The 22,419-nt window shown below is 50.0% G+C and overlaps 3 protein-coding genes across 3 annotated transcripts in view; 1 reads left to right on the forward strand and 2 right to left on the reverse strand.

Moving 5' to 3' along the window:
• Positions 1–34: 34 nt before the first annotated feature.
• On the reverse strand, positions 35–916 carry LOC126577490 (WD repeat-containing protein on Y chromosome). The gene is made up of 2 exons (XM_050239156.1): positions 518–916; positions 35–440 (listed from the first exon to the last, which is right to left on the reverse strand). Exons 1-2 carry the CDS (start codon positions 674–676, stop codon positions 324–326), a joined length of 276 nt encoding a protein of 91 aa, XP_050095113.1. The 5' UTR covers positions 677–916; the 3' UTR covers positions 35–323.
• A 2,906-nt stretch (positions 917–3,822) lies between these two features.
• LOC126574819 (uncharacterized) lies at positions 3,823–5,456 on the reverse strand. The gene is made up of 2 exons (XM_050235204.1): positions 5,160–5,456; positions 3,823–5,072 (listed from the first exon to the last, which is right to left on the reverse strand). Exons 1-2 carry the CDS (start codon positions 5,334–5,336, stop codon positions 3,960–3,962), a joined length of 1,290 nt encoding a protein of 429 aa, XP_050091161.1. The 5' UTR covers positions 5,337–5,456; the 3' UTR covers positions 3,823–3,959.
• Positions 5,457–21,641: 16,185 nt separating this feature from the next.
• Positions 21,642–22,419, forward strand: part of LOC126574864 (protein scabrous) — a 50,107-nt gene continuing 49,329 nt past the window's right edge. Inside the window, exon 1 of the mRNA XM_050235261.1 lies at positions 21,642–21,777. The gene's annotated coding sequence lies outside the window, so the exon portion shown is untranslated. The remainder of the gene's footprint in view (positions 21,778–22,419) is intronic.

Raw genomic sequence — 22,419 nt, forward strand, 5'->3', positions numbered from 1 at the left:
GTCTTATCAGCAATTGGTCTACTTGTACGTTCGGTTTACTTGTACGATTTAAAAACACAACCGATGTTTCGCGCATTTGCGATTGCGAGCGAATCGTTTCTTTATTTCCATTGCTTCACCATCACTTCAGATTCTGGCACCGGGCCGATGGATGTTGGTTGGTACGCAACATAGAGGGAAAACCCGAAAAAGCAAAGATAAGAGCAGAGCGAGAGCAGGGATTTAGAGGTTTAGAGTGTATCAACGCGCCCAAAAGATGCTGATGACCCAACGCTAACCCACGGACTTTCCTGCTGAAGCGAGACGTGGTATGTTCGCCGATTTCAATCCATCCAGTTCTCTACCGCCTTTTCGATTCGGGCTCGCGTTATCAGCTCCGGAGTAGGTGGACGCTGTATCTCGCCCGGTGGATGCAGCACCAGGTGGCAGTAGATCGGAATCTGCAAAACAGTACCGGACGGGACAGTGGAAGTTGTGGCTGCCGGACGGTGTTACGGAATGACGAAATGATACTTACATAGAGCAGAGTCATATCGAACACGGGATGCTCGGCTGGCCTTGGTCGAACGGGAAGCTGCAGGTGACTGCCGATCAGAGGTTCCTCCAATGGTTTGCCGATCTGGCTCAACGTGGTCCGATACTTTTGCTGCACTCGGTCGGCGTTCTCCGATGCCATTTGCTGTAACGGGATGGACGGTTGACTATCGACTGATTGACCGAATTCCTCAGCACGCACGGGCCGGTTGTCGGTAGTGATCGATCGAACGGGTTGCCTGGAAACACGACATCGCTGCCAAGGATACCCGTTGAAATGGTCCAAACAGAGTTGTCAATGCCGAAGACAACCATTCGTGTGGTCGCCTGAACACAGTGCATTCCGATGCTAACATTATATGCACTGGCCATTAGAGATATGCCAAGTAATATTTTCTCAAGCGACGTCATTCGCGACACCTTATTCATAAGATTCCTTTAGGGATAGATAATAGAAGATATTACGATTCCTTTCTAATAGCAGGTGGCATTTGCATACTGACTTTTGCTAATCTTGAGCTATGTCTGTATTACTTTGCCAAGAAACAACATTTCACAATGGATTTATTTTCAACATTCGTCTTACAAATAAGAAGCGAATGTTTTATTTTTCATCAATTGCAAACATTTCTTGTACTGCCATCACTGTTATTATACGTTTTCGTTGGACTACAATGCTACGAATGGAGATCCAGACAGATTATGCCCTTAAGTATCTGTGAATTAGTGTAACAAAACCATCTTCTCGCCCCGGCTGCAGCCCATAAAAGGAAGATAATTTGTGACCTCGAACACGAATTAGTACAGCCCTCACGATCTCTCTTACGCACGCTCCGTTGTGGACCGTTCCAGGACATCAGGCCGCCGTAAATCACTCAAACGCTGCAACACCCTCACAGCGAACAGCTCGTCCCAGTCCCAGTGGACTGGAACTGCCCGCAACTCCGACGCGGAGTACGCCGGCTGAAAGCTGAAGCGGAACGCACTGGTATCCGCCAATAAATTATGCCATCTCTGCGTGCCTCTGGTGCTGGTCACTGCTGCTGTTGTATTGCGGCATTCCGGCATCCACCTTCCATCCCATCCCGTATCCGCATCCGAATGATGAACGAGTCTTAATTATTAATTTTCATCCCGCGACCCATCCCGAAGACACTTGCTTCGATAATGCCCTAACCCGGCCAGTGTAATCACCTGATGTCTGTAGCGAGTTCAATGATTTGGGTTTTCTTTTCTCTTTGAAAAAATCAGCCAAAGGAAGCGTGGAACCAAAACTTTTGATCCATTCGTAGACGGAATCAGAAACGAAAATTGCATCGTGATACAGTTATTCGCTGGGATTCAACGTTACTAGACAGTGCTGGTGGGCCCCTTTGGCCACATTCTGCATTCGCAAATCGAATAACCTCTATTTACTTGCCAATGCCAGCTAGCAAACTTCTTTAGGGCCCCGTTACTGGCCCTACCTCTCTGATTTCCGTACGTTCTCCTGCATTCTGTGGCATCAAAGCCATTCCCAAGGAAGCAATTCGTCTGGAAGGAACCTTAGTCGAAGCCGAAATTTACTTTGCCTTCGTAATGTTTCCCAGGCCCAGCTTCGCAATCCGATGGCAACGATGTGGACCTAACATGAAAGGATGTCGAGCTGCGCACGGGAAGAAGTTGTGCGAAGTTGTTTCACTTTTTGTAACCCACATCGAATCAATGATTTTCGTTCAGATTGCACGAAAGACACAAGAGTTACATTAGCTTGTTTGGGGAATGTGTAGTCGTGGAAAATTTAAACACTAAAACAGCATAATTGATTCACATTCAACAGCATCTCGGCACAGATGCCGGCCTACAGATGGAATGTGTCCCCTTCGACGGAACGGACCACCACTTGTGGCCGATTGTGCGACATGAGAACATGGCTGTGAAACAAACTTTTCCCCCAGATCGTGGCGATCGTGGCATTACATCGGTTTATTTTCACCAAAAGAAATGCAACCGCTCTTCAGCTTCAGCTGTTCCTACTTCGCTCCAGTGTCCCACCATTCACTCACCCCCCGGATTGTGCGCCACCAGTGTACGATGATGTGAAGGAATTTATTGGAACATTTATTGGATTTTTCGGTATTTGTCGGTGATAGTTCAGAGCGTTTGGCGATAATAAGATTCGGTCGCTCGGTTGCGCGTTTGAAATCGGATGCATCCCTCCGCGAACGGAGTCCATGGCCCCAGTGGGTGACTCGGATTGCAAATCGCATACCGACGGTACCGGCGTGACATGAGAGACCGTTTAGCTGAAAATAAAACCCCCTTTCACCGAACGTCGAACGTGGTACTCTGACAGGTTCAGTGGCGCAATCCATGGCGGATTGGAATTACTTCCGATACGCCAGTCGATGTACTTGTGGTCTCGCGGGGGGATTCCTTGGTGGCGCTTATATTCCAGGCCATTCACAACGTCTAAGTGGCCCCACACGAATGCCTTTTAAACAACGTCGAGCGGATGACCATCCGGATGATGAAGCATTTCGTGGTACGAGATATTCCGGGACACCGGCATTACATTGGCGCATGTTCGATTTCGAGGATTCACTCCACCGTATTGACCGTCTGTAATGTGTAAATGTGTTTTAGAAAGGTTGATAGCGTTCCAAACTGCACTCTGTATTCTTAAAAAGCTTCAAATTCCATCTCGTTAATCGTTCCGGTTTTAATTTATACCTCACATAACAAGACATCCGTCCCATTTGTCGGCTATTAGCGCGTGGTGTGTGGACAAAAAACGTACCCTTCCTTTGACTAGGCCACGGCCAATTGTAACCACTCCGTTTGATGCTACCACCACGGCTGAAGGGAAAAGTTATGCCTCTAACTTCACTTTACCGAACAACCGGTTACACAATGGTTTGTTTATTAGAAAAGTTTTATTTGTTCTCGAAACCCCCGGTGCCAATATGTCGCCAATACTTTTGCGGCCAAGTGATTGCGGTGGAGTTATGAAACTTTGGCCCACACACATGGAGACGACCTGGGGGAATGGCCAACGGTGATAGCCTGCGTTGATTGATTGTTGCCGTCTCTACCAATCGTCCGGCAGGATGCAGCACTTTTGAACAGTCTGCCCCGGCGATGGCGAGTCTGGTGGGATCGATTGAGGATGGTCAACATTGGAACAACTTTATGCCAACCGCACAAAACAGGAATGACCAAAAAGCCAAAGCCTTGGCTTGTCCCATTGGTTTTGTTCAGTTTTTCTTTCTCTGCTGCAGTCATCGTGTGGTGAACCGGAAACCTCTATGAGAACGAAGGAACATGACACGGTCACGATATATTTCAAACACTTTACACACATTTTATGCGCTAACAATTGAGCTGGCACCGCAAATGGAACCAGTCGGTCATAACAAACAACAGATCGGATTGCGGGGCCACCTTTAGCGACGGCTTTCAGTCTCCTTATCCTTGGACCGTTGTTCCAGGCGATCTTCCAGCCGGGCCGGTGTTTTGAAGCCCTTGCGAAGGATCGGATTCGCGCGAATCACGATAGGTGACATCTTGGGAGGACTGGTGTACATGGTGGAAAGGGTATCCAGCTTGCGTTTCGTTAAACTCGTGCTCGCTCCGAGTGGTGTCGAGTGTTGCTGCATCCGTGGTGTCGACGAGCGCTGAAGCAGAGGCGTCGATACCGAGCGAGCAGCCGAGGTGTTTGGTGTTACAGCAGATCCGCTGCCGCTTAGCAGACTGCTATCGGAAAGCTCGCGTACCTTTTCGCAGCAACGCTGGAACAACTGCTCCCGGTCGATGGCATCGAGCTGGACCTGAAAGCGGTCCCAAGCGGCACGGAGATGCGGTTGCCGGGGGTTCTCCGTGAACGTCGTGTACTCGGTGGCGAACGATTGTGGTACCGTGCTCTGGCGGCTAATGGTGCGCCACTGCAGATTGGCCACACAGAGTACCTTGCCCTTGGTGATGAGATCCTCGTACGCGTACTCGGCCAATCCGTACCAGAAGTTGACGCACAGCAGATCCATGGCCGTGTCGGCAAGGTAGATCGATTGGAACTTTTTCTTTTCTGCCGTTCCGACGTACACCACCACGCCGACCGTATCGAACTCGTTGAAAGCGGGACGAAACGTTGCCCCATCGATGTCACCGATCGGCATAACAGAACGCAGGAAAGGTTGCAGCGATCCAGATGGAGCATCCTCGTGCGTTAATCGCGTATACTTGGAGCTCTTGTGCGCCGTCAGCTGTACCTCATTGCTCTTTGTACCGTTGGCCGATACGTTTTGAAACTCGAACAAGAAGTTCTCCTCCAGCATACTTTGAACCTCATCGGTTGGTCTCCAAATCGAGAGAAGAAACACCTTTGCCGGTGTGGTACGGTCCATAAGACGTACCTTCAGCAAACCCGTGACGGAAGCACGATCCGTCCGGTGATTGTCGAGCTGTGCCTTTACGCGTCGGTTGATTTCATTCTTTAGTGCTTCCTGTTGCTCCTGGTGAAACCTCTCGATGATGGCTTTTTGTGAATGGCTGAGATCAATCTGTTAACATAACAAGAAAAGAAAAAGAATAAGAAATGAACCACACAGGAGAATGCAATTTGTAGGTAACAATGTCCTTAAGCTTACCTCTAGACTCGAAAGATCGAGCCCGTTCTCTAGCATTTCCTGCAGCTCTTCGCAGGATGTAGCTTCCGTAACACGAATGTTGCGATTCAGCGATCGATCGTGCCGCTCGTTCCGATTCGATCTCTTTCTGTACTTGATTGTACAGTTTGTGTAGCCGATCGAGTTTCCCAGCATCATTCCGCTTGTTGTACCGCTGTTGCATTCTTTCCGAGCGTAAAACGGACTTTGCTTCAAATTTTTCGACAAACATTAACGGATAAACGCGCACAATGATAGCCCTGAAACGGCTGATGAGCCCTCCCCGATCGAGAATACTATTGCACGGAATCGTAAATGGCACGGGACTGTGATAATAACCCAATCGCGCCATCCACCGAACGCGTCGAGTAGAGTTGGCATGAATTTTTAACCGTACATCACCCGGAACATCTAGCGGTGCACAACCATCTTTATGGTGGAGGAGTTCTGCCCCCTGGATCATTAGCTTCGTGCCGATTGCCACCTTTCCACGGCTTACCACTCTCGCTAAACCGGTATCAATGGTGGTACGTACCGCGTACCAACCATCACTCAATTCCAGTTCCCATTCGATGGGCCCATCGACGGAATAGATGTTTGAAACGAACAGCACCATCCGTCGGCTGGGAATATCATCTTTTTCGAGCATTTTTCTCAGTGGTGGCCGCTGTGCGAGATCGATCTCACGATGATACCGGTACTGAAGCTGTTGGAAGACATTTTCTGGGGAGAGAACTCTGGAGAATTGATCATCGAAGGAACGCTCCATGGCGCTCAGCTTAGTGACAATCCATCGCCAGGCATTTTCCACCCATCCTGATGGTAGCAGCCGTGGGTCGATACCGGGAGCGGCAAGAAAGGCTGCTTTAAGCTGCTCCAGGCCAACCTTAGAATGTTCATCCAGAATAAGGCACCCTTCACTCTCGCCCCCAATGGGCACACCCTCTACATTGCTATTGCAAACAGTATCACTAGTGGAAGGAGAAACAGACCGTAATTAGTTCCATGAACAGGTTTATCTCCCGTGTTTCCTTACCCATAGAACTCGATCATGTTGAACCGGAAGTCCATAACATTCTCCATCGTAATGCTCCTGGAAGGTTTCACCGGTGAGGAAGACGGTAGCGTTGGGAGCTTACGCCCGACTGAATGTTCTAAAGACAAACGATCCTTTTGCTGCTTTTGCGTGTAGATAAGAGGCACTCTCGGATGGCACAAGTTTTCCGGTTTGTTCTTGACAAACTCTAGCTGTTTCTGTAGTTCCACTAGACGCCCTTGGCGAATCGCTTCAGGTGGTTTTCCGGCATGTTTCGGCTCCGGTAGCTCTTCTACCGCCGCTAGCTTCGGTAGCATGTCGGGGAAACTGTCATCCCAATGAGACGTCGAGGTATTCTCTTGCTTGATCTCGGTCAGTTCACGTTGTTTTGGGACCGTTTCTGGGTTGTTAAAGAGCTCATGGAACTCGTTATCATCCAGCGAGGCGAAAAATGCATCCACATCATGACCGGCAGCAGCGGCCAAGGGATCTAATTTACTACCAGGAAACGCTGTTGCTCCGGGAGTGCTGGTTTGCAAATGAAACATCGGATTGATGGTTCTTGATTTCTTCGTCGGTGTACGTGGGTCGGTTTCCTGGTCCATTGACACCTTTCGTTTACGGACACCAGGCCCCGGAGAGGTTGCTTGCATTTTACGTTCACCAAGTATTCTTACGCGCGCTACAGGAGCATCGGAATGAGTGATATGCTTCCCGGTAGGATTCGATAACGCAACCGCAGACGGTGGCTCATTTTCTCGTTCAAATTTGCTCCACAACTGTTTTGCTTTCTCCATTGCATTGCTAGAAATGGTAATGGATGCACCGTTGGCACGATTGAAGCTGGGAAAGGCAGGAACCGTCGATTCGGGCATGATCGTGGGGCATGGCGTATTGGTATTGGAAGCGTTTTCTTTTCCATCATCCTCTTCAGCAAATAAGAGTTTTGCCCTGGCAAGTGCTTCCGTTGAAATGGAAATCTTACTTCCATTAGCTGTACTAAAGCCAACAGCACCGCAAAGGGGACCATTGTCTATGCTCGTACCAGCATCGCCTGTTGGCTCACGGTCCTCGTCGGCAAAGAGTACTCGAGCTTTATCCAGTGCCTGCTTCGACACAGCAATTGCACTTCCTCGTGCGGTAGCGAAACCCGCTTTGAAAGGCACATCGAGCTTACTGTCGGTGGAATTCTCTTCGTTGAACAGTGATTGCGCCTTTTGAAGAGCTTCTTTAGATATGGTTATCTTGTTGCCAGCAGCAGTACTGAATCCTTGGCCAGTTGGTGCAGCAATCTCACTCGCTTCTGCCTGTCGCAAGTCGAAAGAATGGGTTTTTGCGTCTTTCTTTTCTTCCTCAGCGAATAAAGCTTTGGCTCTCTCTAAAGCCTGTTTCGATATCCTTATAGAACTACCACTAGCCGTGCTGAAGCCAGCCATGCCAGCTGTACCTGTAAATGCTCCAGGATGGTCCGCTTCTTTTACTGTTTGTTGATTTGATGCTAGCATGTTTGGCATCTTATGGCTTTCAATCGGAATTAGCCCTTGACCTGGAGTAGGAGGTTTGTAAGCAGGTTTCAATGCCTTTGCGATAACCAAGGAATCCACCTTCTCAATGCCGTGATCTTGGTTCATCTTCGGGTGTTCTAATGCTTGCAATCTATCGATTTCAGATTGCTGTTTCGATTCTTCCTCTGCGAATAAAGCTTTCGCTCTAAGCATCGCAGCGTTCGATATTGATACGGAATTTCCTCGAGCCGTATTAAAGCCAACGCTCATTGTGGGTAATGCTTGTTCTGATGTTTTAACCTCCTTAACGCTATCTCGTTCGGCCAGATCCTTATTGGGACAATACTTCTGATCGATAGGGTGTGCCAACATAAATACTTCATCATCATCCTCCAGCAGCTGTTCCATCGTAATTGAATCCTTTGCTGCACTTCCAGGCAGGGTATCCACGCCAGCGAGTGGATCGTCCGCTTCGTTTTCCTCTTCGCTCGAACTGTCGAATGTTCCTAATTGCACTTGAATCGTTTGAGGTGAAAAGACTGCATCGTACGGCAGCGTGATTGGCGACGGTGGATCCGGTGTAAACCCGTAGAATGATGGTTCACGGTCGAAGGATTCACATTTCGGTTTGATTGTCTGAGGTGTCCTTTCCTCCGCACCAGCACTCCGACCAGCGATAGCTTGAGAGAAGAAGGCTGAAAGCTGCGTCAGATTTGCTTGAATCTGGACGCTGGAATGGTTCAGAGTGTCCACGTCTAGTGATATCTCTTCTTCAGCTTCCGGGATAGACCGCGCTGGGGTAGGTGGTGCCGATGATTCATCATCAGAGAGTGCTGGCTGTCCCGAACGGGAAGAGCCATCCGATTCGTAGCTCAAACGACGAGCTATCGCAGGTTTGTCCCGTCGTCTCCCGTAGACACGACAACCGCCGGCTTCTTTCCGGACCGCTTTCGGTGGACTCAGGATGTAATCCTGCAGCTGTAGCAACCTGCGACGGACAGCTTCCGTGCTTATCAGGGAGAAGTTGATTTGTGGTTCAGACGTTCCCGGGCAGAAATCACGCAGTATGGAACCCATCGTGTCGTTTGAGTATATGGTATCTAGAAGAAAAATCAAATGTTATCACCACTTCCAAAGGCAATAAGGAGTAACATACCATCTTCTTCGACAACTTCCACGGAGGTGGCTTGTTCCGCCGGGTTATCACACGGTACGGGATGTTTCAGGTTTTTTTCGGCCTCGTCGAACATGTCCAGCACCTCTGTATCGAACTCCATCTGCGTGAAGCTGTAATTTTGCTTCGTTGGTCTCACCGGTTGACTGGGGGACATTTGCCGGGCCAGTTCACCCACCGACCGGAATCCGGTTTGGGTGCTGGAGATTGCACCGTAATTCCGTGGACGCCCAAACCCCGTTACGGGCACAATATTGGCTTTTTCCAGCATAAGAGCGTTGGCAAAAGGTTTGACCGTGACTGTAACGATTCGATCATGCGGCTCATCGAAGTAGAAATCAAGAATAGATAGCTTTTCCTTCTTGCCACCGTCTTCCTGGTTCACAGTCTCCAATTTGGCCGGTTGCTTTTCCGGATCGATGGCGGGGGCGGTTTGGCTCTTGGCCGGGCGAACGAGCGATAACGAGCGTTTGAAGGAACCATGATTTCTGCTAAAACTCGGCTTTTTCCTCTCCGCTTCTGGACTCGGTGGTACTTCCTCTATCATCTTATCACGGATCACGGAAAGGCGATTTTCCGGAAGAAAACGCGCGCGCTTTGCGAACTTTGTTTTTGTTTTTGTTTGGTTTTTCGCGAGCTGTCAGTCTGATTCAGTACTTTTTCTGACATATAGATGTCGCTGGCGTCGCTCAATCTTCTTTTTGAAAAACCCGTTTCTCAAAAAAAAAAAAAAAAAAGAAATCTTAAAAAAGCCACCCTCGTTTTCCGGAGAAAGTAGAGATTTTAGCAAAAAATATTTTTCATAATCACTTCAGTTCGTAGTTAATTGTAGTTAGAATCAAATTCAATCTGGATATCACTCCTCCAAGCCTCAACAAGGATATTAACAATTGATGTTAACCCATTTAAAGAGAAGCTGCTGCAGCAGGTGTGATCGTTTACTGGCCATAAATCAAAGACATGATCGTTCCACTCTGCCTTCAATGCGTTTAATTTGAGCTCGTGCCTTCCATCGTCCGGCAACGTGAATCCTTTCCGGGTCGTACTCGCATCAATGCAAATCACTTTAGTCCGCCACCCGTCGAACCACCATTCACATTCAAGATAAAACGATATCTCCTGCAACAGCAGAAGCAGCTGCTGTTGCCAGTCAGACGTATGATGCCGCACACATGTCGTCTACCATATGCAGATTACCTTGCATACGGTTCCGGTGGATGCTGCTACCGCCATTGCATAATAAGATGCAGCTCCAGTATTTTTTTTTCTCCACTTGTTTGTTCGATTTCAAGCCGTATCGCACTGCACCAGTTGACCACTTGGCCATCGCAAAGCGACACCCAAAAAGGGGGAGAGTGAAAAATGAACGCAAAACGGATCGAAAAACAACAAACGAAAAAAAAACCCTCTCTCGCACCCCCTGCGGGCGGAGATGCTCCCGAAACCGCAAAAATCGAAACCCGAAACCTGCATAATTAAGCCGAGACGACGTACAGTTAGCACCTGGCGGTACGTGCATATTAAGTTCATTAGTGTGTGGCGACCAACCGACCGACGACCGCCCCGGCACTGGCACTGGCACCCGAAATGCTTTGGTGGCCGCAAAAGACAAATCCGAAAAAAGGTGGCGCCTCCCTCCACCAGCTTGCGGTGTGCTCACCAGCTGCCCAGCGAACGTCGCGAATGGCGAGATTTGACGATCGAGGCGTTGCAACAAGCTGCAAAAAAAAACAATTCCCTGAAACCCAAGGCAGCGCAGACCAGTTTCGGGGGTTTTGTCTTATCTTTCACTTCGCCACTGCTTCTGCAGCTGTTCTCGGTGGGTCAAGAGGTTCGTGGACGCGGCAGCAAAGCGATCCTCGGAATGCCCTCGCGATGAAAATGACGTGATAAGCATCGCTTCACTTCGTGCTGCACAGGAGCAGCACCTGGCGGTCACGTGGTCCTGCAGGATGCTCTCTTGACACACGGCCAGCGATACAAAGTACGTCTGCACCTCGCCAGTAATCTGCGTTGGTCCAGCCAGCGAATGATCCAATATCAATTGGAGAATGGAAGTGAAAGCTTCATATGCGGGACTATTGAGTCCGATATAAACTGCCCACATACTATTATATCGAATGCACCGTAGTTTATTAGACGAGACACCTGCTCCTGGAACCACGTGCAGCATCATTCTGCCCTCGAATGCACTCCGCGCCATTTAACAAAATAAACCATCGCGGCGACCACATGACCGCTGCCCGACTGGCCGACAATCGATGCCGTTCGATTATGTCGGCCTCGGTGGTGGTTTTGCTATTGTTTTAAACCAATATGTAACGAAACGGCATCAAAACGGTACCGGATGCATATAAAAAAACCTCCTGTCTGCCTCGACACAAATCGAAACACAGCGAAAGCGCCGAACAAATAAATCAGATGCAATGTCGGTATGCGGTTGAAACAAAATAATAGAAAACCAGCACCTCCACCCGGACACCTCGTCCTCAAAGGCAAACACGGTCGCAGAATCCATCATAACCAGTGGCCGCGGTCGCTGAGTAAACTGCGCTGCACTCGCTATCGCACGGAATCAATATTATGCTGCGTGAGGGGTCGGTTGGGGGTGCGAACAGAGTGCGATTCGATGCTCCACACGGGTCACACATAATTTATTCAAACACACACCCACATCCACACACGGATAAACACCGTGACTAATCCTTTGCTTTTGATAGCCACAAAAAAACATGGAAATAAATAAAAGCCTTTCATCAGACCGAACGAACAGTGGTGGTGGTGGTGGTGCTTGTGGGCTGGTATCGAGTTTGGCGAGGTCTAATCCCACAAACGGATTTGCTTTCCCTCAAGTATCAATTGAGAAGCTGCCACGGGACCACGTGGTCGTGCAGGGCAAGTGCTTTCACTTGACAGGCAAAGAAGCCAACATACGGCATAAGCGGAGATCCGGCGAGAAAAGATGAAATGTTGAAGAAGGGCTACAAGGATGAGGAGAAGCAGAGGCAGGAAAGCCTGCTGTTATCGCTTCCTAAAGCGCCCTCTGACCCCCTTCCACCCCCCACCTCCCCTGTTCATCAGTAAATCCTTCCGTAATTGAAAAGGATAAAGTGCAATAATGAAAGTTTGAGACACAAGTAAACCGTCAAACAACCGCTCCCCCTGGAATGGGAAGGAGGAGGACGCTGGGGTGATCCAAGATTGGGATTGGCTTTGCTCGTACCACCACCCCCCCCGGGAATCGTGCTTCCGGCTCGGTGCTCGGTACCGAAGTCGGAAGTCGAACTCATTTTTCCGCAAAACATATTTGCTGTTCTGTGTTCGCCTTGCGGCCAACTCCTTCTTGAGCTTACGTCTTGCTTGTTGTCGTCGTCGTCATCGCTCGAATCCATCCAATTATCAGATTATTGTGTTGGGTCTTGAGGGCTTGCTGCTGGTGCTGCTGCTGCAACCCCTTACCGTTGGTTGGCTCACCACGAGACCCACGGAGGGGAAGAGAGAGCTCACGAAAATATGAAACTAAACAGATGTCACGGTAGATTCCTTTTTTGGATTTTCTTTTTTGGTTTTTTTTTTTTGAGGAGGGAGGCAAAGGTAATTCCGTTTTTTCGGTCCTAACCGTTTCGCCGGTACTGCGCAGATTGGTTTCACGTTGGTTCCCACGCCCCCCAAAACCCCTGTGCCTCTTTTATCCTTGCTCTGGTTTTTTTTGGGGGTTTTCCGTTTTGCGGATACACTTTCCAGGCTCAGGATGATCCCCTTTCTTCGTTCGACGGTCGTATGGCAAGCGATGGCATGGCTGATACTGCTATCCGGCCATTCCCCGGTGCTGGCGGACGAGGTGAGAGTGCAAATCATCGCAGCATAAAAAAAATACTGCTGCTCCCCGTCGCACCAACAAAAACCGGAATGTCGGCCTCTGGGGATGGCCATTTTTTGGCCCGGGAGGGGGGGGAGGGAGGCAATCCTCTGCGTTTGGGAGAGGAACTTCAAGGGAGAAAGGGTTGCTTTGATTGAATAATTTTTTTCGCACCGGACTCCACACAACTAAGCTGGGTTGAATGCATAATTTTGGGGCAGTTTTCTTTTTTTTCTTTAAAAGGAATTCAACTTACTCTCTCTCTCTCTGGTATTTTGGCAACTAAATACGGGTGGGGGTAGGAATCAGCCTTATCCTTCCTGGCAAGTAACAGGCCAACGCAGGAAGACGAGCCCTTCGCTAAAAAGCAAAACAAAGCACGTGGATTCCATTCTCCTGGGGGGGGGCTAGAGTGGCGAAATGGTTTAATGGCTAGCGGCCAGAGACTCTTAACCGAAGGATAGAAGTAAGTGTGAGCATCAAGGCCAGAATGGGGCCCTGGAGGATCCCGAAACCAACCGAACAAACAAAAAGAAAAACATACGAAAAAAATTCCCCAAAAAAAAAAAGCTCAAGACTAACCTTCAGTTAGTCCACCTCCTCTTGAGGTCCTTTTCGCTTGAACCAGACTTGATAAAACCAGACTGGCGGTAGCACCAGATTACCACCACGACCAGCAGTCGCATCCACTTCCGGTGGCGGTGGGCGGTTTGTGGGCAGTTACGCGCCGGATAACGGTGGATGGTGGTGCAAAAACCAGAAGCCCAGAAGTTGTTAATAACAGTTATTTCATTTCATAAATGGCTGTGGCCGCCTGGCACTGTACACACGGCTGGTACAGATCAAAATTAAGCCATTCGCCGCCGAGAACATCAGCAAATACCAGCAAAACCCCGCACGAAAACGTGAAAAAGCGGAAGTCGAAGCAAGGAATGCCAGGAATGGGCCTGCTCCGGATGCCAAAGAAAAAGGATACGAAGGTAGCTGGCGGGGTGAGGCATCAAAGGGCCGCCCGAAAGCCCGATGCCGCCGCCCATTGAGCCAATTATGAAGTGAAGAAACGAGGAATTCACAAAAATGTAATAAGAACCAAACCGAGCCCTCAATGGCGCGGCCAACCGGCCAGCCGGCCAGGAACAATGGACACGAAACAATATCCCTAACAATTCCCAAAAATACACTCACAGACACATGTACCAGCATGAGCCACTGAACAAGGCAGATGAGTCGAGAAATCGAGGCGGACAATAAGCTGGACGGGGGGCTGGAAATAGCGAACAGAAATAGCTTACTGCGAGCCGCGAGAGAGTAGATGGAGTGGTCGAAGAAGAAAAATGGCAAACTTTCGCCACCGACCACCACGGCGAAGACGACGAGGACGACGATGATGATGAAGTAATTTGTGCGGAGCTCAAGGAAGCTTCTTCCTTCCTACGAGTTCGGAGAATGGTGATTCGCGCGCGCGCCAGCCAAGAGTATTTAATTTGTTGCAATAAACTTTGCTATTGAATTAACTCATTTTGCACGCCATTAGGAGCGTGTGTTGGTGATCATATTGTAGGATAAGGGTCAAAGGTAAGAGAAGATTAAGGATGAGCAGCAGCTTGTCACACCGGATTAGAGGAGAGTTTAAAAGGAAGGAAGTAGAGCCAACAGCAGCAACAACACCCGATCTGAGGGAGTCACCGACGCTTTGGAAAACGGAAAGGGAAGAAAGGGGAAGAAGGGAGAGGATCCTTGCCACCCCACAATTGGGTTTAATTGTCCCATTTGCCCAGGAACCATGGGCACCCCCCCCTCGAAGCAGACCGACGGCGACATCTGGAAATGTTCATTTAGCTAATTGATGGAACTCGTTCTTGCTTCCAGTTCCACCATGCGCTCTCTTTCTGTCTTTCTCCTCGTTTTTTTACTTCGTGTGCCGGCGATTTCTGGACAAATTTCAGTCGAAAATTGAACATTCAGTAACAGTAAAGCTAACGAAATGGCTAACCAAAATGGCTGCCTGGAAGCATCACGGGGCAGGACGGTAAGGTAATTTCGGGGAAAACCAGCACCAGCACCAGCACCCCCGTGACCGAGCTACTGCCACATCAAACGGTCCTACCAAAGGAAAAGAACCCCTCCCCGGGAACCGTCGTGGTCTCGCGGTGGTGACTCATATAATGCAATGAGTCATAATGATTGTAATTCAGAACGTTACCTCCAGTCTCCCTCTCTCTCTGGTGCTGTAATTGGAGGGCGAGTTCGTTTGTGTTTGCCATCCAGAACCAGCACACCGATGGGGAACCGCAGAACCGTGTCCAGGTCCTGGTTTTCTGAGGGGGAGAATTTTCGCTGGAACAACCACAGCCAACGTTGGGTTGGGTCAAAATGAGTGGGGGGGATCCTGGTATATCCTGACGTTTGAAATGCCAACTTTAACAGTTTATGAAGTGGCACGCTGTCAGAGCGCATTAAAATCAGCCTTTTTGCTGCCACAAAATATTGTTAACCGGCAGCAGCAGCAGCAGCAGCACCGTTTCGTGATGATTATCCTAATAAGGAGTGACAATTGTTGCTCGGTTGTGGGACACGAACGCGGCATCGGCTGGACCGGAAAGCTTAAAAACAGTCGAGAAAAAAATCCGATCACCGCGTAGCGCCATTAATCGTGTTGTGGCAGCTGCAGAGCTCCACGAAAAGCTCGTCCCGGGTCGAACAGATCAGCGCCAGTGCCATCCAGAGCACCAAAACTGGAGCAGCTGTCACCGCTGTTGTCCTCGAGCCTCTCTCTCTTCTCTCATTAACGGGACTCGGGGGCCAGTATCTTTAAGACCCGTTTCGTGTATCGCCACCGATCGCAACCGAACCGAACGGACCTCCGGTTTTATCGGTAATGAAAACACAAACGATCGACCATAAATTTCACCCGGTCGCTGCTATCCCAACGGCTGTCCTTTAAACGAAATCACGAAAAAATCGATTCCGCATCAGCTCCGTTCCGTGACCGACACCGCCTGATATCCTTTGGGAGGTGATCGTCGGTGGAGGGAGCATTGGTGGTGCTGGAAAATTGAATTACGGACCGAAGTGGCCGTGTGTTGGCCGTAAAACACAATCTTTCGCCTCTCGAAGCGGGCGCCAAAATGTCTAACGCTCCGGCCGCCTGACGTGAGTGAGAGACCTGATTTGCAGTGTTTGTGGCCATAAATCTCTCGGTCAGCTCCCCCCGAAAAAGGGGTTGCTAGCGATGGAAGTAGGAAGGGATGACCGATGCAATAAAATCCATCATTACCTGCAGTTTCCGTTGGCCACGTAAGGTGTCACAGTCGAACAGTCGCAGCAGCAGCAGCAGAAAGGGGTCCTTGCTCAAGATCCATCTTTGATTCCATCGTCACGTGCGCGAACGACAAGATTTGCTCCAGTTCCAGCATCGTCACCCCTTCGGGGAGGTATGGAGGGAATGCAGTTTATGTTGCTGTGTGACTGCGTGTTGGGCGGTTGAAAGTGGCTCAAGAAATAACAGACCGGTGGCGATGCTGCGACAAAAAACAAAATGGAATTTAATCAACGAAACGGCTTTTCTGCTCTCGATCTTCCCCACAGAGCTCGGGATGGCCTGCGTTGACCTCATTTACGGAGAATTAATGTTAATTCTTATTTTATTTTATCGGCACGTCGCTTTCACGCCATTCCTCGCCGTTGCTGTTGCTCAGGTGCACCATTCCATTCCATCGTTTCCAGTTATCTGGCCAGCTGTGTGTTGGTGCAATTCCATTCCGGAAGTGACACGTATTGTACATTTGTCCCTCCAGATCCTCTCAAAGAGTCAGCCAAATTATCGAACTCAACTGTTCTAAGTGCATCCTGAGCAACGGTGAAACGAGATTGCGTTCCGTACCCTGGTACGCTCAACACATTCGCTGGAGGGTCAGGCCAAGTCACTCAGGAGAATCCGAGAAATTCTCTATTTCATTGCCACTCGTTGGCGCACAATCGCTCGCCTAGTCCTCCGGTTGAGCGGTCCGACAATCGATTTAAAACTATCAGTAACTCGGTATCGGAAAAGTGTAAATTTGATTTTTCCGATTTGTGCACCACGACTGCTCCTCCCTCTTCCTCCGCAATGGGGTGCTTTCTGATTGATTCTTTCCTTTTCACCGCGGATACGAACCCGGCCAGCTTTTATGTGAGTGCGCCACGCGGATTTGTGGTTGTTGGCAACCGTCTTCTTCCTGGGGCCCTTGACTCGAACCAAGTTACTCGAGGGCGAAACTTTGCAAAAGGACGCTTTCCACGTCGAAAGGCACCTCAAACCAACCCCCAGGGGACGAACGAAAGAAATGGTTCAAGCGTGCACGAAGGTTCGTTGCTTTCACTGCGCTGCGCCACCGTTTTCACTTTACTTTATTAATACATCATCCTGGCCGTCTCGCCCTTCCGGTTTCCCCTCTTCCACCGCTTGCTGGATGCTCCCCTAAGATGCTACGGGTGTATACAAAGTAAAAACAAGATGGTTCTTTCAGGGCGGGTGTGCTAGGGACGCAACCACAACGTCGCAAAGTAATAATCGGTCAACCGAGGAAATGCGGTCGGTAATGCGGTAAACGGTAGGCGCAATTATCGCTTATCGCGTCGTCGTCGTCGTCGGCTGGTCTTCCCTTCCTACCAACCGTGCGTATCAATCAAAACCTGTCGATGCGCCTGCAGAGAGAATGCCATCACAACGCACAAGACCGCAGCGCCCACAGTTCGCGAGCTATGATTGATGGTCGATTGGTGTCGTGCACGGGCACGAAGCGATGGGTTTTGGGCAGGCAGACAGAGGCCCCCCTAAAAACCTGTTATCAGCCGAGGGCTTCTCGATGGATGGATCCCGCATCATCGCGCGCAAGGAAGCGAAAGCTGCGAGCAGGATTGAAAAGAACCACCGGTACCGGTATCAAGATCGGTCCCGGAACAACGGTAAGAAGCTGACGTAGATTGTCGTGCAAACATTCGCTTCAGAATCTTCCGAACAAACTCTAACCCAAAACACAAGCAGGACGATGCGCGTGGCCCGCAGGCGATAAGGACGCTCGTTTGAAACCCCAACATTGTCAAGTCTGTCCAGGCCAGGCCAGGTGGTGCCACGGCGGTAATCAAATTGAACCAACAACAAAAAAAAAAGAAAACCAAACACCCCTCGTTAATAATCACTTCACCGTCTCTCTCTCTCCTTCTCTCGGTGTTCTACCGTAAGGTCCTGCCCCGTGGTGGTGCATCAATTTCGCATCAAATGGTCGGCAGCAGCCGGCTCGAAACACCATCCCGATACGACCGACGTTGTATGACCATCAGGCCCGCAGCCAGGACAAACACGCGCGGGAGGGAGAGACGAAGCGAAAGAGTAGAGGGAGCCCCACTTTTATGGGCTCTTATGATACGGTGTCCTCCTGTGCTTCACCCGAAAGGAGTCAAGATAGAGAGGGACAGAGGATGCGAGCACAAGAAAGACATAAAAGCCAAGCGGTTGGCCAGCATAAACGGCCTGACTGACCACCACTCCACTGGCCCTGGCAATCATCGACTCACCCAGCTCTTCGCCCCACTGGGTGACAGATGTTCGATGTTTCGATCGCTGCTGCTGCTGCTGCTGCTGCTGCCGCTGTTTGCTCTCCGGTTGCCCGTCGAGTTCCTTATGCTGCGCCACAGTTTGGACCCTGGGCTTTCGGTTTTAATTTTAATGGTTATGATGGTCGCTCCGCCACCCGATGGTCCAGGGGTGCTGGTGATGTGAGAAGTTCCTTTTTTTTGCTCCTTCTCGTTCCTTTTCGTTTCACATAAAACAGCGACGGTCCTCGCGCAAAACACCGGCTGTCGAACGGAGGGACCGGTTTTGCTACCGATACTGCTCCCCAGAGTGTCATCCAATCGCGAGGAGTGTGCTGCATTAGTTTGCAATTTGTGTGCCGCTGTGTGCTTGTTGAGTTGAAGTTTGTTTTTCGCTTTCCCCATGGTTGGTGGTCCTCGATCGATGCACATGCTGTGCTTGAGTCATTATTGATGTCTAATTGAGCGTTCCACATCGAACTGAAGCGATTCGCAACAGGGTGGCCACCCCCCCCGGTAAGGATCTCGTGTTGCTGTCAACATTTTATTCCTCGCTAATAGGCCAACAACAACAACAGCACCAAGCACCAGGCGCAATAAGCGTCGTCGAACCGCAAGCATCGCAACCTGGGAGGGTAAACATGATCGGTGATGCGTGCGCCAGACAGCAGACAGCATAAAGGATCGGTCGCGTGGCCTCGCTCTCAGGCCATTTGAATGGAACACCACACCATCTGCTGGCTCTTCGGCATCTGACTTTGACCTGACAGCGAGCGACACTTGAGTAGCGAGCAGCGCTACTCAACGTTCTACCACCCTTTCACAGGACTTCCTTTTGCCATCGATGTGCACGCGGGACTGAATTGAAAAGAATGATTAAAATTATTCGCCGAATTAGGTTTTCCCGGAAGCCACCACCACTCTTCCTTCAGAGCACGATCTGTTTGCGCTCGCACTGCCAGACACAGGAAGCAACGAGCTCGGGACAAGAACAGGATGTTATTCCGGCCATTTCCTGGCACGGGACTGAGTGTGTGTTTTCAATTTGCTTTGCTGCGTCAGCCATGCGGCGCTCTGAGTTGAGGAAAAGGAATTAGAATACCGACCCGCTGTTCGCAATCGCATCATTCCGGATCGAACACAATGGCAGCGCTCGTTTGTGGTATGTGCTTACACATCCTGTCAGCCATTGCGGAACGCATTCACTTTTGCTATCCCGATGGAAAGGGCATCATCATCGATGCAACGAAGGAATGGAACGAACGATTCAGCGGCGATCGAAAGGCACATGTTAGAACCGAAAGGGGAACATATGCTGTACGCGGTTTTCCTGTTCAGCCTCTGCTCAGGGTTGGTTCTGTGGCTCACCTTCTGCTGTAGCAGATGTACGCGTCGTCGAGTGCGCTCGGTACGGTCTTTTCACTCTTCAAACGAAAACCGGAACCACTTCTGGCGGGATGTGGGATTATTAATTCTATTTTCCGCGCACGCCACGCCACGTTCGCGCCACACTGACACAAGTAAGTTGATTTGCACAACATTGTGCTCTCACCGAAGACGGGAATAAAAGAAGAAAAAAAAAATAAAAAAGACCAGAGAACACAGACAACTAATAAGCAAACACCGACCGACCGACCGTCCGTCCGTCCGTCCGTCCGACCACACTCCTTCTCCTTCCTTTTTGCGAGACATTAGAGCATCAGCGGTATTATGGGACCCCGCAAGCCACCATTATGTTGCTGTTGATGAGCCGCAGGCACACGGGGTGTCTGAGTGGCCGGTCGACAAGTCCCGCGCCAGCCGCGGGCACTACAAGGACACTCTACACACGACGGGAAGCCCGTCAACTTGAGCAAGGGTCGCCACTTCAAGCAGCACCTTCTCCTTCGTCTGGCTGTGTCTGTGCGAGTCGCGTGTCCATGGCTCCGGCTTGAGAAAGGGGTCGGAATCCTCATCGTCCCGGCCCGCAGAGACGTAGAGAACTAGGGTAGCTCCATTTACATGCTACACCTGCGGGCGGGCACACACAGGCACCAACACTCAACGGTTCCCTCCTTCGTTTCTTGCTTTCTTTTTGTCTACTCTCTGTTTTCGCGCTTCGTGCAGATCCTTCGGTCCCCTTTCACTGTGTGGTGTCATGGTGTCAGTGCCAGTGACTGGAGCGACTGGAGCGACTGGAGCGGCGCACCGGCGAACGTGCTGTAAATTAATTCGAGGGAGAGAGAAACGAACCCCAACAGAACCACGAGGACCTGCCAAGGGTTTTCGCATTGCTATTGCTGCACGCACCGTAGCTGGTACTTTGAAAACCCTCACGAATGCGCTGTCACTCGAAGGACATCGAAGCCAAGGTGGTGATGGTGGTGGTTTGACTAAAATGCACTCCAGTACGTTCCACATGCACTACAAGTGCACCCTTTCAGCCATTCGAGCGTTCTAGTCAGCTAGCCGTCAAGCGACTTCATTCCAGCCCCATTTCGTTGGCTCTTTAGCGATGGATCTTGTTACAGAATGACACGCAACACGCAGGAAGCACGTTTGATTCCGATTCGCTGCCGTGGAAAATGTGATAAATGAGGTTTTTTCCAACCAGCACTCCACTAGTGCGGTGCTGTTTCCGTTAATTGCATGCAAAAACAATAAGGAAAACAGAAAAAATGAATGCTAAACCATTTAAATCGCAATTGTAATCGCAATTGAACAAAAGCCTCCCCTAAAACCAATTGGCTCACCAGCTCTCTCTCTACCTCTGTTGGACAAATGATATTTTATTTTAAACAGCATCCGCTTTGCGTACTGGTAGTCAAATTCGATCCAAACGATCATCTTTATCGTTTCTGATTATTTACGAGGCGCAATAAATCCACCATCAGCAACGTACCAATAGCGGCGCGCTGGCAGACAGCTCCACGTGCATTTCGCGCTTAGCGTTGCGATTCATGCGTCTGCTGCCATGTTCCATGCTGCAGGACCTTCACTCACTGTTGTGGTTCATCCGCTGCATCACCTGCTGCTCACAGGCAATAACGCTCGCTCGAGAGATCTCTCTCTCTCTCTCGTGCGTCCTTTCGCTCGCTCTCTGGCAGGAGCGCTCTTTCCAGAGCCCGGCATGGGATGGAACAGCGCAGCTCATCATCAACAGGGATAACGCGTGGCTGCAGCATAACAGAAGCATAGCAAGCAGAGCATAAACCGTGAGCGAGCGAACTAATGTGAGAGAGAGAGCACGCGTTGAGCGTGATCAGGCAGAAGCTTATAAAAGCCGCCGCAAGCCGTTCATGCCAGTTCATTCCGAACGCGCCGGTAAACAGGATAACATCGTCGTCAGCGAGCGAGCGAACGAACGAGCGTGCAGGTTCTGTAGCGTATCCAAGCAAGCCCAGAAAGTGTGCGAACCTTTTAGCCAGAGGGTCTTGATTCTGTTCTCTTGTAATCTGCGAAGTGAAGTGAAGGTATTACACCGTATGTTGTAACCGTGTTTCGATGTAAAGTTTCGATGGAAAACTAGTAGAAAAGTAAGCTCGCTAAGAACGGGACACTTTTCCCTCTTAAAATAAAGACATACAAGCAACTCCATTGGCAGACAAACCGAAACCAAACAAACCGCCTAAAACATGGGTTCTCGTGAAAAGGGTGTTTTTTCCGGGAAAACCCCTGTTTTTCAAGAGTGGATCAACGTGCGTGGAAGGGGCGTGAGGCAAGAGTGACGAGCGGTGGTGAAAATTAAATATTTATCAATCGAGTTTTGTAAAACTAAGTGCCAGTGAAGAGCCCGGAATATCGAGATCGGGGTGCGACAGCGTTTGAGAAACTTTCCCGGTTGGAACTAACCAAGCGGCCTCCGCAGTAGCACCAGCACCAGCAGCAGCGTAGGTCGGCTGAAGACGCAATACCTGTCAGCTGGGAATTAGTGCCCCCCACCCGCGGGCCTTAGTGTCTGAGTTGGTGGTGAATATGTCGTTCGCTTGCCAGTCAACCATCGAGCAACGAAACCACGACCCAGCGGTGGAGCTTACGGACGAGCCAGCCCCATAAGCCAGCTGAGGGTGGAAGGGACCGGGAAAAAGCGAAAACAAGTCAATGAACAAACACAC

The sequence above is a fragment of the Anopheles aquasalis genome, chromosome 3 (genome assembly GCF_943734665.1).
Source record: "Anopheles aquasalis chromosome 3, idAnoAquaMG_Q_19, whole genome shotgun sequence".
In the NCBI taxonomy this organism is placed as follows: Eukaryota; Metazoa; Arthropoda; class Insecta; order Diptera; family Culicidae; genus Anopheles; species Anopheles aquasalis.

Excerpts from the sequence above, each read along its gene's own strand:
- LOC126577490 (XM_050239156.1), bottom strand. The coding sequence starts at position 676 with ATGGCATCGGAGAACGCCGACCGAGTGCAGCAAAAGTATCGGACCACG. Across the intron at positions 441-517 it reads TCGATATGACTCTGCTCTAT|ATTCCGATCTACTGCCACCT; the intron begins GTAAGTATCATT and ends ACTGTTTTGCAG.
- LOC126574819 (XM_050235204.1), bottom strand. The coding sequence starts at position 5,336 with ATGATGCTGGGAAACTCGATCGGCTACACAAACTGTACAATCAAGTAC. Across the intron at positions 5,073-5,159 it reads TCGATCTTTCGAGTCTAGAG|ATTGATCTCAGCCATTCACA; the intron begins GTAAGCTTAAGG and ends TTATGTTAACAG.